The sequence below is a fragment of the Amblyomma americanum genome, chromosome 10 (genome assembly GCF_052857255.1).
Source record: "Amblyomma americanum isolate KBUSLIRL-KWMA chromosome 10, ASM5285725v1, whole genome shotgun sequence".
Taxonomy (NCBI): domain Eukaryota; kingdom Metazoa; phylum Arthropoda; class Arachnida; order Ixodida; family Ixodidae; genus Amblyomma; species Amblyomma americanum.
This window is the reverse complement of record NC_135506.1, coordinates 140,966,983-140,983,415: the sequence shown is the minus strand read 5'-3', so window position 1 is coordinate 140,983,415 and position 16,433 is coordinate 140,966,983. Positions and strand designations below refer to the sequence as shown.

Below are 16,433 nucleotides of genomic sequence, written 5' to 3'. Positions count from 1 at the left end.
GTTCGCGGTGCAACTTAAGGGGGGCAAGACAACTCTGGAACCATGTAAGATGGCTGGGTAAAACAGACAACTGCTTCATTCCATTTGTTTTTTTTTCAGTAGGAAACTGCTAGAGCTCTTTCTGGGCACATGCACATTTGTTCAGGAACAAGCACATATTTTTCTCAGAAAATTAGATTTGAAAACGGCACATTTGTTTCCCGCCATACGATTCAAGCCCGTGACGTCAAGACAAAAAAACGACTGCTTGACCACCTTTTGAAAGCGAACGGCAGTTTAACCTTACCGCAGAGATCCGCTCTACAAAAGGGGCCACAAGCCATTGAAATCTGCTTGAAAAAGCGCCCCCGGGTGGCGACACATATATTTCATGCATCTTATGACCCTTCCTAGCTAACATAGTTGCGTTTTCAGTGAAATTAGCATCTTTATTAATGGTGAAGACAGTCTATTGATGCCGACCAAATTCAATTGGTATTTAGTTGCCTTGCACGGAGATGCTGCTCACCGTCAGTGGCCGCCGTAGGGCGAGTGCTGAGTGGAGGAAAGCCCCCGGCCAGAGTTTCTCCAGGGCCCTCGAGCCACCCCTTGAACTCGGAGTCGAGGCTGGCGTCCCTGTGCGCCGTGGAGCGGCGCACGGGTCCCGCCGTTGGCGAGGGCCCCTCCTCGCAAGGGCCCGAGGTGCGCAGTGTCAGATTGCGCTGCAGGCGACACACAAACTGGCGCAGCTGGCAGGCTGACGCGTACGTGTTGCCGTCGGAGCCGCAGACAGGCCCACCCTCTTCGGGGCCTCCCGTGCACTGCTCGCAGGAGGCGACGCGGTCGGCTCCGGCCCCCGTCGGCGAGGAGGAGGCACACCCGTGGTTCCCGAGTCGCGCCCCGGTCTCCGTGCACTCGGTGCATTTCATGCCCTGCGCGACACCGCCGAATTGGCGACATTTGGTCCGGTTTTATGATGTTTTCTATTCATGATATGATTTTTCATCTTTCAAGTTTACAAGAAATATGGACAGGACTTAAACTGCAAAACAGTACGCGACATTGATGCGCAATCATCGATTGTGCTCGTCAGGGAAGAAGAGGAATTCCCGGCAAAGGACGAGAGTAAAGTATAAGGAACGCGGAGGGGTCGACTGGTGGCACCGTGACTCTAGGGAAAGAGAAAAGGAAGGAAAGTGGGAGGTACGGTGATAAAGTCATGATTCAAAAGAAAACATTTGACAGAAGTTTGTCTGGTTGGGAACATTAATTTAGTAGAAAGATGGCTGACGCCAACCAGGTTAATTTTTGAAAAACACGACGTTTCGGGACCGGCTCGGTCCCTTCTTCAAGGTGTGACTACGGGCGAGGCGCAGCTTGGCTTTTTAAGCCCTCGTCTTGAATACCTCCGGCCCAATGGCCGCAAACCATGGATCTAAGAGGAACGAAGTGTCCCCATGGGAGCGATTAACATTCCTTCGTGTCTGTTGTATGTGCCACGATTCCAGCAGAAGCTTCTGCTCTGGTTAGCTTCGGTTTCCAGTACAATAGTGCCGTCAAAGTCAATTCTGTGGTCACATTCCTCGCAGTGTTCGGCCACCGCGCTGCGCTGACGGTTCATTTGTCGGACGTCCGCATTGTGTTGCCTCATTCTTTCGGCGAAGTTCTTCGTTTCTTCCACGTACGTGGCCGGGCAGACTGAGCAGGGAATCTTGTATACAACCCCTTGGGCCCTTTCTTTTATGTGACGGTCTGGTTGGCGTCAGTCACCTTTCTACTAAATTAAAGTCATGATATAATGTTACATGGAGTGACTCGGGAAGTAAAGATTTATTTATTCAATTTAGTTATAAAGTTCCATTTTATTTATCAAAGCTGCAGCGTTTGAAATTTCTTTATTTACTTCTCCGCATTTCATTGCAGCTACATTTTTCAGATATAAGACACACGTGCCAAAACAGACACTGAAATATGATAAATGCATTTTCTTGCAATAATAATTAACTCGTTCTGGTATTCTTATTCTCCGCAATCCATACACGAATGGAACGCTTTGGAACCACGTATTGCCGCGCAGCCAAAGTTGGAAAATTTTACTGTGCTCACTGAAAAGGCAGTTTTTTGTTATACACAATGTTGACCCTGTTTTCTCATGTGTATTTGTTTTCTGTTATTTTCTCCATTTCTCAACCCTCTCCTGTAATGACCCCTTCGTGGTTGGCAGTATTCCAAATAAAGACCAGAGCGGACATTACTGGAAGGGGGGGGGGGGGGGGGAGGGGGCGGTGCACAACAAAGGTTTGAAATACTCGGAGCACCAGGGTAGAAACTTGGGCGAGTCGGTAACGGTGATCCATGGAAAGTGAGAGTAGCGCAAAACGGGACAAAGGGACAGAGAAAGACAGACACAACACAGGCGCTAACTTCCGACTGAAAGAAACCAGGGCGGCCAAGACGAACGTAATTCGTGAGGGGGAACAGGCGCATGCGCCCAGAAAGATAATGAAAAACAGGTGAATGAGGATCTACGGATGTGCACGATTCAGCGTTTCTTTAAGAAGGCCAGCTCTCTTTTGGACAGGGAGATAGACGGCTTGCTTACACATTTATCGTCCAAGGCAGCGATACGAGCTGCTTCAATAATCTCTCGCGTTAACTGATCCCGGTGTCTGGCAACGATCGAGCACTTGTCCAGAAATGGCACACAACCACACTCCTTGCAGTGTAAAGCCAGATTACTGCCAGTAAAAGTTCTCAAGTTATTTTTGTGTTCGCGAAGTCTCTCATTCAAGCACCGACCTGACTGACCAACATACCGCTTACCGCAAGAGAGAGGGATGTCATAAACAATGCCTTCAGTACATTTCACGAATTTCTTTCTGTGGTTAATGGTGCACTGCAGCTTTTGGGGACGTTTATCAGCGGGAAAAGTTTTTTTGGAAAGCGCACTTAGTTTTTCAGGGGCAGAAAAAACGACACGAACATTAGCTTTTGTCCCAATTTTCTTGAGATTGTGGGACAGGCAATGAATGTAAGGAATAACGGCAATTTTGTCTTTTTTTCTTTCTGAAGGCACGGACGGCAGTTGACCTTCCTGGCGCTTCTTCTTTAGTATGCCTTCGGCGACAGAAACACAAATATCAGCTGGGTAGCCTGCTTGATGGAACCTTGCGAGTTGAGCGTGAAAGCTCTCGCTGATTAGGTGGGGGCATGACTTTTCCAGAGCATTCTTCAAGCATAAATTAATAATGCCCCTTTTAACGAGTTTAGAATGGGCAGATATATAGGGGAGTAGAGGTTTGTTTGCCCGAGGTGCATAGCTCCAACACAGGTGGTTGTCCAGGAATTTAAAACGGATATCAAGAAAGCGAATCTCGTTGTCGGTTGGCATTTCGTTAGTCAATAGCAGCGGTGAAAAACACTCTTGTATCTTAGCTAAAATACCGGATGCAACTTGCTCTAAGCACGATGGCGTACACTCAACAAGGAAAAAGAAATCGTCAACAAAACGAAAGATCTTGACGACATGAGGGCTGGTAAGCCTCTCTTGGAGGCTCCTGTCAAGATGTGCCAGATACAGGTCACTAAGTACAGGGGCTAAACAAGACCCAATGCATATTCCCTGTTTCTGAATGTGAGCAGCGCCTTGCCAGTTTATGAAAGTGGAGCGGAGATAAAAGTGTAGCAATTCTAAAAAACCACTGACGGATAAACCGGATTCATTCTGAAATGACACAGCGCCGAAATGATGGATCGAATCTTCGACAATTGTAAGCAGGTTATGATGGGGCAAGGAGTAATAAAGATCTTTCACATCAATTGAGAAACCAAGAAGGCTCTTGTCAGAAAGCGATTTCACAGCACTTAACACTTCCTCTGAACTACGTACTAGAAATGGGTCATCTATCGTCAACATGTTTAGTTTTTCTTTTAGAAACACAGCGATTGACTTTTGCCAAGTGTCCTGTTCGGAAACGATTACCCTTAAGGGAACGCCAGCCTTATGCGTTTTTGCGCTGAAAAACACTTCTAGGAAGAGGCGCTTACTACTTTCAATGCTGCTGGCTAGTCTTTCGAGATTAAGCTTGAGACAAAGTATTTTTGCTTGAACCTTAAGTTTGGGAAGTGAAACACTTCTTCCACATTTAAACACTTCTGTTATGGCATGATTGGCTTTTTCATTGAATACACCGTGGGGAAAGACAGCAAACCCGCCCTCTTTGTCAGAGGGGATGACGCAAAGCGACTGTTCGGCTAGGTAGGAGACGACACGATCCACACGAACTTTTGAAGGACGAGGCTTACAGACACCTGGATCAGTTAACGCGAGAGATTATTGAAGCAGCTCGTATCGCTGCCTTGGACGATAAATGTGTAAGCAAGCCGTCTATCTCCCTGTCCAAAAGAGAGCTGGCCTTCTTAAAGAAACGCTGAATCGTGCACATCCGTAGATCCTCATTCACCTGATTTTCATTATCTTTCTGGGCGCATGCGCCTGTTTCCCCTCACGGATTACGTTCGTCTTGGCCGCCCTGGTTTTTTCAGTCGGAAGTTAGCGCCTGTGTTGTGTCTGTCTTTCTCTGTCCCTTTGTCCCGTTTTGCGCTACTCTCACTTTCCATGGATCACTCGGAGCACAAAATTCACATAATTCACGCACAAAATAAATGCGCCGTTGCAGGCAAGATATGGTGCTCTTGCAACATTCAAAGGCTCAGGAAGCACATAAATCTATCGAAATATGAGACGTGGTCCCCCATAAAGGCTACGTTTTTCGGGACCTAATTTGTGTAGCAAATCGCGAGAAGCGATGAGTGACAGAAAAGGTCTGGAACCACTAAATAATTGGAACCAGTTTGTTCTGATGATCCAGTCACCGAACTTGATGGGCTGGTCTAATGTGAGCGCAGGGAAAAATGAATGACTATGAAAAAGCCTCTGAAAGAAGGACAAGAGTTGAAGCAACTTGCGTTTCTCCAGAAGTGGTTAGTTAAGGGACCTTTTTATTTCCGATATGCTTCGTCCTTGGTGCATCGACTGAGTTTGGTAGTTTTTCGAAACGAACCGGGCAGATTTGGTTTGAAAAAGTCACCCTGTCGCGTTCAGAGTCTTCGTCGCCTATGCTAGTGCTAGCAACTGACAAAATTTAGTTTCCAGAACAGAGCTGTTTGCTACCACTTTTCCCCATACATGCAGATATGGCAGCATGCGTGCTAGTGGCCCGCAGGCTCATTTTGACCCTCTGGCGTTTGTGACCCATTGAGGAATAAAGACTGCACGAATTGCAGACGTTGTTTGTTCTGACTGGCACCGCTCGAAACAGGTTACATGCTAGCAGTGTTGGCGGTAACGCGTTACAAGTAACTGCGTTACCGGTGACGCATTCCTTTTTTCGGTAACTTAGTAACGTACTCGATACCATTTGGGAACTGTAACGGGTAACGTACTTTCGTTAACATTTTTCGGTAATGTGAGGTGTCACGTTACTAATTACTTTTGTTGCAGTTGTCCCCCACTCCGCCCCCTTTTTTAAGAAAAAAAAGTGCAGAGCACCTAAATTGATGTTGCAAATAAACAAACAGATGCTCTCGACGACCTTTGTTACGGCTCGCATGCATGCGAGAAAACACCTGCTGTTCGCGAGCACCCAACTAAAAAAAAGACAGAATAGCCATAAAGTACGAAACACGTGCACAAACACGCATTCACGCACTCGCCTTCACCTACCTCCCCTTCCCGAGCCACTCACACACACACACAAGTCTACAGAGTGGAAGCATGCCGAGCATTTTGGAACGTCATATTTTTCAGAGCTACCTGAAATTTACTGAGAGTTCAGCGGTGTTTTCTTTATGAAGTTAGGATTGATCATGAAGTGTAATTTTGTGTTTAATGTCACATTCAGAAAATGGCTTCAACATGTGCCACAGAGTTTGAATCTACCACTTGTCAATCTACAGGCAACTTTAGGCCACTATAGCATTGCTAAACTACTGCACATTTGTGCAAAGTATTTTCGTTAAATGAGGATTTTGCGTAAAATCGTCCTTTGGCTAGCAGTTTTGTGTGAAATGTGAGGTGTATGAAATAGTTATCGTGAGTTTATAAGGCGAAGACACACTAATTGAAATTTATGGCCATGAAGTAACGGCAAAGTAACGTGCGGTACTTTTTTTCGGTAACGGTAACGCGTTACTTTCCTTTTTTGGTAGCGAATGGCGGTAACGCGTTCCTTTTTTCTTAGCGTAACGTGTAACGAATTTAGTTAATTTTTTTTGGTAACGCCTACAACACTGCATGCTAGACAAAACTTTAACGCTGGTGAACCGGAGTTGAGAACGGACACACCTTGGTCAAGGCACCCAGTTAACTAGGTGCCTTCAGCACGCGGTGAATTAAACGCACAGTGGGAAGGTTACTGCAGCTATAGAGACAACTGTGCGGCACTCCCTAAAGAGGTCGGTGATAGCGAACATTGCACAGACGTGCTAAGCTGGTACCTGAACGCCGTGCTTGCAGACGCATCGGCCCGTCATCTGCTCGCAGTCGTCTCGCACCGAGCCCATGGGCGAGCACTGGCACGGGGAGCAGCCGTTGACGCCGTCGGCGATGCGGTGCAGCCCCCAGTATCCCGGCAGACACCGGTCACAGCGCAGGCCGCCCACGCCCGGCTTGCAGGCGCACTGGCTGCTCTGGGCGTCGCACGTGGCCGCCAGCGAGCCGAGCCGGTTGCAGTTGCACACGCCTGCCACCAGGGAGGGTTGCAGTCAGTCTTACTTGTTGTGTTGGCGCACCCAAAGATGGACCCTTCGCCAGTTGCGGGCACCTTATGCGGCAACCATTCTGATCTCATCAACCTGCCTAAGTTACGCCCTTGGAATCCGCTCCATTAAACTTCACGGCCATAGCTTATCTTCCCTTCGCATTCAGTGTACTGCTCACGGCCTATTTCTTCTTGATCTCAACTAGCGCATCATTTGTCCCGTTTCCTCCTTCACCCAATCTGCTGTTTTGTTGTCTGCGTCTTCGTGTCGCTACTGCGTGTCGCTATAGCCATCTGCTACTGCACGCACAAAATGCAACACGTCACAATCGGGCAACAGCCATTTCAAACCAAGCGATCCTAGGATCGTAGCCGGGCGCATGGTGAACTCCACACATACAAAAAAAAAAAACACTTGTTCTACATTTAATGGGGTTAGGGTGCTCAGAAGCAAGGAAATGCCGGCGCTAGCTGAAACACTGATTTGTTTCCGCAAGACACGACCGCGGACGGATAGGACAACGGTTAATGCAAGCGCGTTGCGCTTTAAGCAACGGAAAAAAAGGGGAGCGCTCCTCTATGCTCCGCCGCGGGCGGCGCATAAAAGGTCACGTGACACGTGCGTCTAAAGGTAACCTGTACTTCTGCATGAGCGTTCCTTTGCGCTGCACTGCCAAGCACAGATAACAAAATTATATTCTATTTACTCACACTGAACCCTAAGAAGGGTAAAGTATTTTCGTCTATCCGAAGTTGAACGCGAAAAATCTTCGTTATCAACAGACGACTGCACTGCAAGACCCAGGCCTCCTCCATATCTTTAACCCTTTCCTACGGGCTGCGGGGGCAGCGGCCTCTTTATCCCTGCAAACTTCCTAATCTCATCCGCCCACCGAATTTTCTACCGCCCCTGTTACGCTTGCCTTCTCTTGGAATACACTCCTTTACCTTTAGCCACCATCCGTTATTCTGCCTTCGCATTAGATGTCCTGCCCACGACCACCTCTTATTCTTGATTTGGACTAGAATGTCATTAGACCGCATTGTTCCCTGACCCACACTGCCCCCTTCATGTCTCTTAACGTTGCACCTATCATTTTCCCTTTCATAGCTCGCTGCGTTATCCTTAAGTGAAAACCACTTCATCCGCCTGCACGTTTCTCTCCACACAGCTGTTATATACTTCTATCATGAGGGACATTGGTAAACTGCCATACGTGACCTGAGAGAACCTGCCAAATCCGCTCTACCAGTTCCTTATAAGTGTGAAATCACTCATACGCTCACCAACACCGACCAAGAATTTAGTCATCTTTGGATCTTCTGCTATTGCCTAGCAACAGCGACGCCACGTTCAGTTAAAAAAAATCACATCAATATCCACGACTGGGAGTAGTGGGACACTGCGGTATCCCTTATCGTCCACCCGCGCCAGCGGCTAACGTGACTCCCACGCGCGCGCGCCACCGGGAATGTGGAGAGAAGGCACTCCTGCGTGTCTGCTGATTGCCTAAAATTGACATCACGTCACGGCAGCGAACGGGAGACGTAGGGAAGTGGTTGCATTCCTGGGCTCGTGTGTGCAGTGGGACGAAGACCTTAGCACAAGTAATATACGAGCCAGCGAGGCGAGAAACGGACAGAAGCGGCAGCGTTCCAGCACGAGCATCCGACGGGCTTCTTCTTCTTCTTTACCTAAGTAAACAGGGGCGCAAGCGCTTCGTCGCCGTTGGCGTCGGTGCTGGACCATCTTCTGCGTTCCAACTGCCCCGGCGGAAAGAGGGAGCCATCCTGGCGACTCAAGGCGAGGAGACGACGAGGGGGCTGTAATAAGGCTTCAAGCGGCTGACGTGAACGACGTCGCGGCCACGGCGGCGACAGTCCGGAGAAGGTTTCACCGGTTCAATAATGTAGTTGACAGGTGACGTAAGTTTTAAGCTGCGGTAAGGGCCGATGTGCTTGGCTGAAAATTTGGACGTAGCCGGAACAGAGAGCCAGGCCAGTGAGCCAGTGGAGAAATGAACAGCGGGCATGTCTTGATCGGAATCATGGTGGCGGAGGCCTTGAGGTTCGGCGGTGAAGAACGAGCCAACTGGCGGCACTGCTCAGCATGGCGGGTGATGTCAGAAAGGGAAGTATATTCCGAGCTGTCGGGGTTGTAGGGAAGGTTCGCGCCCGAATAAAAGAAAGAACGGGGAAAAGCCGGTGGTGGCTTGAGAGGCGGTGTTATATGAATAGGTGACGAACGGAAGGACCTGATCCCAATTAGAGTTGTCGGAGCGAATGTACATGGCGATCATGCCCCCAAGAGTGCGGTTGAAGCGTTCGGTGAGGCCGTTGGTTTGAGGGTGGTAAGCAATAGTGGTGCGGTGGACTGCGTGGCATGCAGCGAGAAGCTCGCGAAGAACTTCAGACAAGAAAACACGGTCGCGGTCACTGAGATGTTCTCGAGGAGCGCCGTGATGCAGGAGAAAGTGATGAAGAAGGAAGAAGGCTACATCGCGAGCAGTAGCCGTAGGTAGGGCAGCGGTCTCAGCATACCGAGTGAGGTGGTCCACGGCGACTATGATCCAGGGATTCCCAGCGGTCGTGAAGGGCAGTGGCCCATAGGTCGATGCCCACACGATCGAAAGGGTGAGCCGGACATGGTATTGGCTGTAACGGGCAAGTCGAAGGGCGAGGTGTCGAATTCCGCTGCTGACAAGCAGTGCAGAAGCGAACGTAGCGACGAACGAAGTTGTACATGCCCCGCCAATAGCGCCTCTGGCGTAGTCGATCGTACGTTTTCAGCGAGCCAGCGTGAACGCTCTGAGGGTCGGCATGGTGGTGTTCACAAATCTCAGGTCGCAGGTGTCGGGGAATCACAAGAAGCCACTTTCGGCCGTCTGGACGATAGTTACGGCGGTACAGAAGACCGTCGCGGAGGGCAAAATGGGAAGCTTGGCGACGAAGGGCCCGAGGGAAGGAGCCCGTAGAGTGTGCACGAAGTACGTCGAGCAAGGATGAAATCCATGGATCTTGGCGTTCTTGAAGGGTAATGCCCATGGTAGTGAGCGCTGCGAGTACGGAATCAGATATTGGCAAAGAGGGCGCAGGAGAGGGCAGTGGCGAGCGTGACAAGGCGTCTGCGTCGGAGTGCTTTCGGCCCGACCGGTAAACTACGGTAATATCGAATTCGTGAAGACGGAGGGCCCAGCGGCCAAGGCGTCCTGAGGGATCTTTGAGTGAGGCCAACCAGCGCACGGCGTGGTGGTCAGTGACAACGGTTAACGGGCGGCCATATAAGTATGGGCGGAATTTTTTTGTTAGAGCCCACACTACGGCGAGACACTCCTTTTCCGTCACGGAGTAGCTCAACTCAGCTTTGCTGAGGGCACGGCGGGCGTACGCAACGGCGTATTCAGCAAATTCGGGCTTGCGCTGGGCAAGAACAGCGCCGAGGCCGATTCCGCTTGCGTCGGTGTGCACCTCAGTAGGAGCACTGGGGTCGTAGTGTCGAAGGATAAGTGGTGAGGTTAGAAAACGACGGAGCGCAGCAAAAGCGTCGTCGCAGGCCGAGTCCCAAGTAGACAGGTCGGCGGGAGCATTAAAGAGTTTCATAAGGGGCGCGACGATAGAGGCGAAATTGGGGACAAATCGCCGAAAATAAGAACAGAGACCCACACTTGTTGCTTTGCATCGGTTTTTCCTTGTTGCTATGACGAAAGCCGGTAATATATATAAAAAACTAGGCTATTGCCGCAGCCGGACACGCCTCTTGTGAAACTGCAGCACACTCTCGCGTTGTATACTGCGCATCGTCGTCTTCATCATTTTGCATCTGCGGCGCGAACAGATTAGATCAGCTTAATCTCGACCAAAGTTTAACCGGAGTATAATATTGTTGCTAGGCTTGTCGACTACCAAGCTGAGAAAAACCATGAGCCATTCAGTCTAAACACACGCTTTCGCCGCCTACATGGATTAACTATGTTAAAACGCTGGCAATTTCTTTCTCGTGTGGTTATTTCACTCACGTGATCCGAATATGCGGTCACTACCTGCCCTAAAATCATCCCAAAACCGGAAAGAAGCTCTCTCGGTGGTAGAAAATTATCCCGCTCTGCAAGCACTCAAACGGACGTCGCTCGCACATATTCAAAGCAGCTGCCTTCGAAGGCTCCAGTTTGCCAAGCTGGCAAGAGCCCCGCTCGAACGCGGAAATATTCCATACGACGAGTATCACAATCTATCATTTTTCCTGCAATGCTCACACGGGCATGGAAACCATAAGGCGCATATGCCGTGCACACAAACTTTAGGCAAGGTGCATATATGCGCGCCTATATGCGCGGCTTTTGACGTTATGCACATTATATGGAAATTTCACGAAACGGATATGAAATCCATAAGGAAATGATATGTATTTCCCTATATTAACTTCTGGAGGCACTCACTGGGGCATCCCGCCTGGTTGACGCCCAGTGCAGGTGTCACCCCGTCCGAGCAGCAGCCGAAGGCGCTCTGGGCACACGTCTTGGGACCCTTCCTGCCGGGCGAGCCATGGGCGCACACCTCAGGCCCATCCGCGGGCCGGATGTCCTTCTGGCGGCGACAGGCCTCCTGCTGCACGTGGCAGGTGCTCGGGTACCAGAAGCCGTCCGTGGAGCACACGCGGGGCGCGCCGGGGCTCGCCTGCAACAACGGAGACGGTGTCTTGTTTACTGATCGCGCGCTGCCACCAGCCGGCCAAGGCAGCAATGGTCACGAAACAGTACGGCAAACACTGCTCAAGCCCGCATAAAATGTAGACATCATCACCAACAGTCGGGCTATGCCTGTCCCATCTCTCTCCAATCAGCCCTGTCCTGTTTCAGCTCCGTCCACCCTATACCCAAAAACTTAAATGCCATCCGCCCACCCAACTTCATGCCACCACACGCTGCGCTTTCTTTTTCTTGGAATCCACTCTGTCACCCGTAAAGGTGCACTAAAGAGGAATCTGAACTGGCCTTTTTACCGCGGGAACTCTATCTACACGTCCAGGCATTCTTAGAAACTTGGCATTATTGTTCTGTGCGGCCGATCGCCCTAATTAAATCGTATTAAACGTCCCGGCTCCAGCATTTCTTTTTTTTACCTCAACGCGGTAGGTAGTAGGAATCAACCAACGCGTCAGCCAGTCCCGTGGCAGCTTTCTGCTCTGCCATCGGCGGAGGAACACGTAAATCAAAGAGTAACAGGTTTGTTTTTATTTCCGTGGGCCTAACTTGCGGCTAGATTGCTTGTGACTGAATGAAAATATTTATTCACAGAAACCTAAAAAAAAATAGAAGGCGGGAGCAGGAACGTTTAATCGGATTTAATTAGGGCTATCGGCCGCACAGGATAATAATTCGAAGTTTCTAAGAATGCTCGGAACGTGTAGACAGAGTTCTCGCGGTAAAAAGACGAGTTCAGATTCCTCTTTAGTGCACCTTTAAACACCAGCGGTTACCTTTCTTTCGCATTACATGCCCTGCCCACGCCCATTTCTTCCTCTTGACTTCGGCTAGGATGTCATTAACCCGCGTATGTTGTCTGGCCCGCTCTACCCACTTCCTGATTCCAATGTAATCAGAGCGCCAATGAGAAAGACAGCAGTGCACAGCAATGCGTCATCCCGCCAGTAACGAAAGATGAAGTAAAGAAAGCCTTAGAAGCAATGAAAAGGGGAAAAACAGCTGGGGAGGATCAGGTAACAGCAGATCTGTTGAAGGATGGAGGGGACGTCGTGCTAGAAAAACTAGCCACCCTGTATACGCAATGCCTTATGACCTCGACTGTACCAGAAGCTTGGAAGGATGCAAACATTATCTTAATTCATAAGAAGGGAGACGCCAAGGACTTGAAAAATTACAGGCCGATCAGCTTACTATCCGTTGCCTACAAAGTATTTACTAAGGTAATCGCTAATAGAGTCAGGGCAACGTTAGACTTTAATCAACCAAATGATCAGGCAGGCTTTCGTAAAGGATATTCCACAATAGATCATATTCACACTATCAATCAGGTGATAGAGAAATGCGCAGAATATAACCAACCTCTATATATAGCTTTCATTGATTACGAGAAAGCATTCGACTCAGTGGAAACCTCAGCAGTCATACAGGCATTGCGTAATCAGGGGGTAGAAGAGCCTTATGTCAAAATACTGGAAGATATATATAGCAACTGCACAGCTACTATAGTCCTCCATAAAGTCAGCAATAAAATTCCAATAAGGAAGGGCGTCAGGCAAGGAGACACGATATCGCCAATGCTGTTCACCGCATGTTTGCAGGAGGTATTTCGAGGCCTGAATTGGGAACAGTTGGGAATAAGAATAAATGGAGAATACCTAAATAATCTGAGATTTGCTGATGACATTGCCTTGCTGAGTCACTCAGGAGGTGAACTGCAAATCATGATCAACGAGTTAGACAGGCAGAGCAGATCGATGGGTCTAAAAATTAACATGCAGAAAACCAAGGTAATGTTCAACAGTCTAGCAAGGGAACAACAGTTCACAATTGGCAGCGAGAGCCTAGAAATTGTGCCGGAATACGTCTACTTAGGGCAGGTAGTGACAGCTGATCCGGATCATGAGAGGGAGATAACTAGAAGGATAAGAATGGGGTGGAGCGCATATGGCAAATTCTCGCAGATCATGAGTGGCAGTTTACCAATTTCCCTCAAGAGGAAAGTGTACAACAGCATAATCTTACCGGTACTCACCTACGGGGCAGAAACGTGGAGGCTAACGAAAAGAGTTCAGCTTAAGTTAAGGACAACGCAGCGAGCCATGGAAAGAAAAATGATAGGTGTAACGTTAAGAGATCGGAAGCGGGCAGAGTGGGTGAGGGAACAAACACGGGTTAATGACATCCTAGTCGAAATCAAGAGAAAGAAATGGGCTTGGGCAGGGCATGTGATGCGAAGGCAAGACAACCGCTGGTCTTTAAGGGTAACGGAGTGGGTTCCAAGAGAAAGTAAGCGTAGCAGGGGGCGGCAGAAGGTTAGATGGGCGGATGAGATTAAGAAGTTTGCAGGCAAAGGGTGGATGCAGCTGGCAAAGGATAGGGTTAATTGGAGAGACATGGGAGAGGCCTTTGCCCTGCAGTGGGTGTAGTAAGGCTGCTGCTGATGATGATGATGATGACCCACTTCCTGTCTCTTAATGTAGTACCTGTGATTGCTCTTTCCTCAGCTCGCTGCGCAGTCCTCAATTTAGGTTGAACCGTTTTCACCAGCGTCCACATTTAAGCCCCATAGGAGAGTATCGGTAAGATGCAGCTGTTATTTTTAGACCTGTCAGTAGAAAAAATTGATCAGGTTTTGGACTGCATCCCCCAGAACTACTTAGCAAGACAATGTCATCAGCGAACTGGAGATTACTTAGGTACTCTCCATTAACTCTTATCCCGAATTGTTTCAAATGTAGGCCTCTTTATACCTGCTGTAAACAGGCAATGAGCCACTTTAGAGAGGCACAGTGTTTCCTGCCTGAAACCTTTCCTTATTGGAATTTTACTATTCTTTAAGGAGCGCTATGGTGGCTATGCAGCCGTTATAGATATCTTCAATTGCTTTTACATCAGGCTCTTTTACACCCTGATTCCGTAACGCCTGCATTACTGCTGAGGTTTCGACTGAGTCAAATGCTTTCTCGTAATCCCTGAAGGCTATATATAAGGGTTGGTTGCGTTCTGCACATTTCTTGATTAACTAATTGATAGTGCGAGTGTGGTTCATTGCTGAGTATCCTTTAGGAAAGCTTCCCTGATTATTTCGTTGATTGAACTATAATGTTGCCCTAAGTGGAGAGATAGAGTGGCTCTCTGGTTGAAACCTTCCCTTATTGGAATTTTGCTGCTGTCTTTAATGCGGGCTTGCAGTATTCGTCTCGGTCGCGTACGTTCTGCCCACATGTCCATTATGCATAATTGGTAATCATCTCAATTCATAGATTGCTGCGAGTTCTCATACAACTCCTAGCGCAGTGGTGAATGGTTAAGCAATGAGCCACTGACCCTGCAGGTGGCTACTCCAAAAATAGGCACCGGTGGGGCTTGTGAGTCTCAGGTCGCTCTTCCCGAGCAACCTCTCACGACCAATCGTTAATTTAACTGAGCCTGCCCCGGTGTGCAGTTTGCACATATCATGGGGTAGATTGCCCATCGGAAGAGTAAAATATACAGGCACTCCTAAGATGGGGGAAAATACAGTTAATGCTAATCGGACATTGCTTTCGAAAAGAATAAACACATGTAAAGCCTCACCGGTTCGCAGCGGATGTCGCACTGGCAGTCGCCGCTGGGTCCGCACAGAGCACCGTAGCGGCAGGCGCAGCCGTCACCGCTGCCGCCGTCGGCGTCTTGGTCGAGACCAGCGCCCGCGCAGGGCCGCGCAGGCCCCAGGTCCCTTCCCTGCTGGCACGAGGCCCGCCGCAGCTGGCACTCGTTGGCGTACGGCTGGCCGCGTGCGTCGCACACGGGCTCCAGTCCCTCGGGGCAGTCGCGGGGGCAGACGCACACACCGCTCTCGCAGCGCGCGCCCAATTCGCAGCGCACCCCCCGGCAGAGGTCGCAGGCCCCGCGGGAGGCCACCGCGATGGCACGCTGGTGGCGGCAAGAGGCCCGCCGGAGCTCGCACTCGTTGGCGTACGTGAGGCCGTCCGAGCCGCACACCGGGTCGTCCACGGGAGACGGGCACGGAGGGGGGCAGCCGCAGCGGGCACCCTGCAGCAGTTTGGTGCGCTGCTGTGCAACTCGACCTCTTCTCGCATATCCATTCGCACAACAACCCCCCGTTAGCTCCGCCAGGCTCTACGTCGCGCTTTCCACCCTCTGAAAGTTACCATGCGCCACCACTTTTTTTCATCTCAGTTACCATATAGGCAACACACTCTCCGATCACTTAATGTTGCACCATTCCACTGCGCGCTGCGCTGCGCTAAGCAGCTATCCCCAGTGGTCTGCATTTAGCGCGAAAGCACTATTACAGACATATTAACCTCGATATTGCCATCTTGTCTTCTGCTCCGACCTAATTAGTTTGGAGGAGTTCCGCGCAAGCTGCAGCCAAGGGGAGAAAGCTGGGGTAAGTTCGTAGGGGAGTCGCCCAAGGTGTAGCCACTTGGAGGAAGCTCGGGCAGTTCGTAGGAGCGCCGTGCCAGCTATAGCCGTTAGGTGGCAGGCGGCAGTTAAATTAAGGATTGGTCACAAGAAGGTTTCTTTTCCAGCGTCATCTGGTGCCTTGATGAAAACTTGAGGGGCCTTTCCAAACAGATTTCCAGGAACGTTGACGACATTGGTAGACAGACCTGATTTTGCCAAGCGCGGTTTGGATGTCCTCAAAATTTTTGAAGTGGATTTGCACTTGCATTCACATTAAGACGCCCACGGATGATTGTTTGCAGTTCCTAGACATTACACTCAGTCTATAGCAGGATCACGTGCTGGAAGTATTCCCCGAAGGTGGTGGTGGTAGCCTTAGCCTTACAGGAGATTTCAAAGTTTCAGTGAAGACATTACAAAATTGTGAAATGTGGCAGTGCTGTGGCTTCCCTGGGATAATCTTTGCGCAAGTCATGTTATGACTCAATGGGTAACAATTTCCGTGAACGAGATGGCAGGTTAAGGCTGGGTGGGTTTCCTGAGGACGTCTTGTCCCTCGCCTGCTATAAGGTGTTTA

At 49.7% G+C, this 16,433-nt stretch overlaps 1 protein-coding gene across 3 annotated transcripts in view; it reads right to left on the bottom strand.

The window, feature by feature from the left end:
* Nucleotides 1-16,433, bottom strand: part of LOC144107834 (agrin-like) — a 516,722-nt gene that overhangs the window by 108,713 nt on the left and 391,576 nt on the right. For all 3 annotated transcript variants that reach the window (XM_077641040.1, XM_077641041.1, XM_077641042.1), the window contains exons 7-10: nucleotides 15,020-15,478; nucleotides 11,177-11,414; nucleotides 6,478-6,722; nucleotides 509-911 (exon numbers count right to left, since the gene is read on the bottom strand). In XM_077641040.1, coding sequence (XP_077497166.1) covers nucleotides 509-911; nucleotides 6,478-6,722; nucleotides 11,177-11,414; nucleotides 15,020-15,478 — 1,345 coding nt within the window. The remainder of the gene's footprint in view (nucleotides 1-508; nucleotides 912-6,477; nucleotides 6,723-11,176; nucleotides 11,415-15,019; nucleotides 15,479-16,433) is intronic.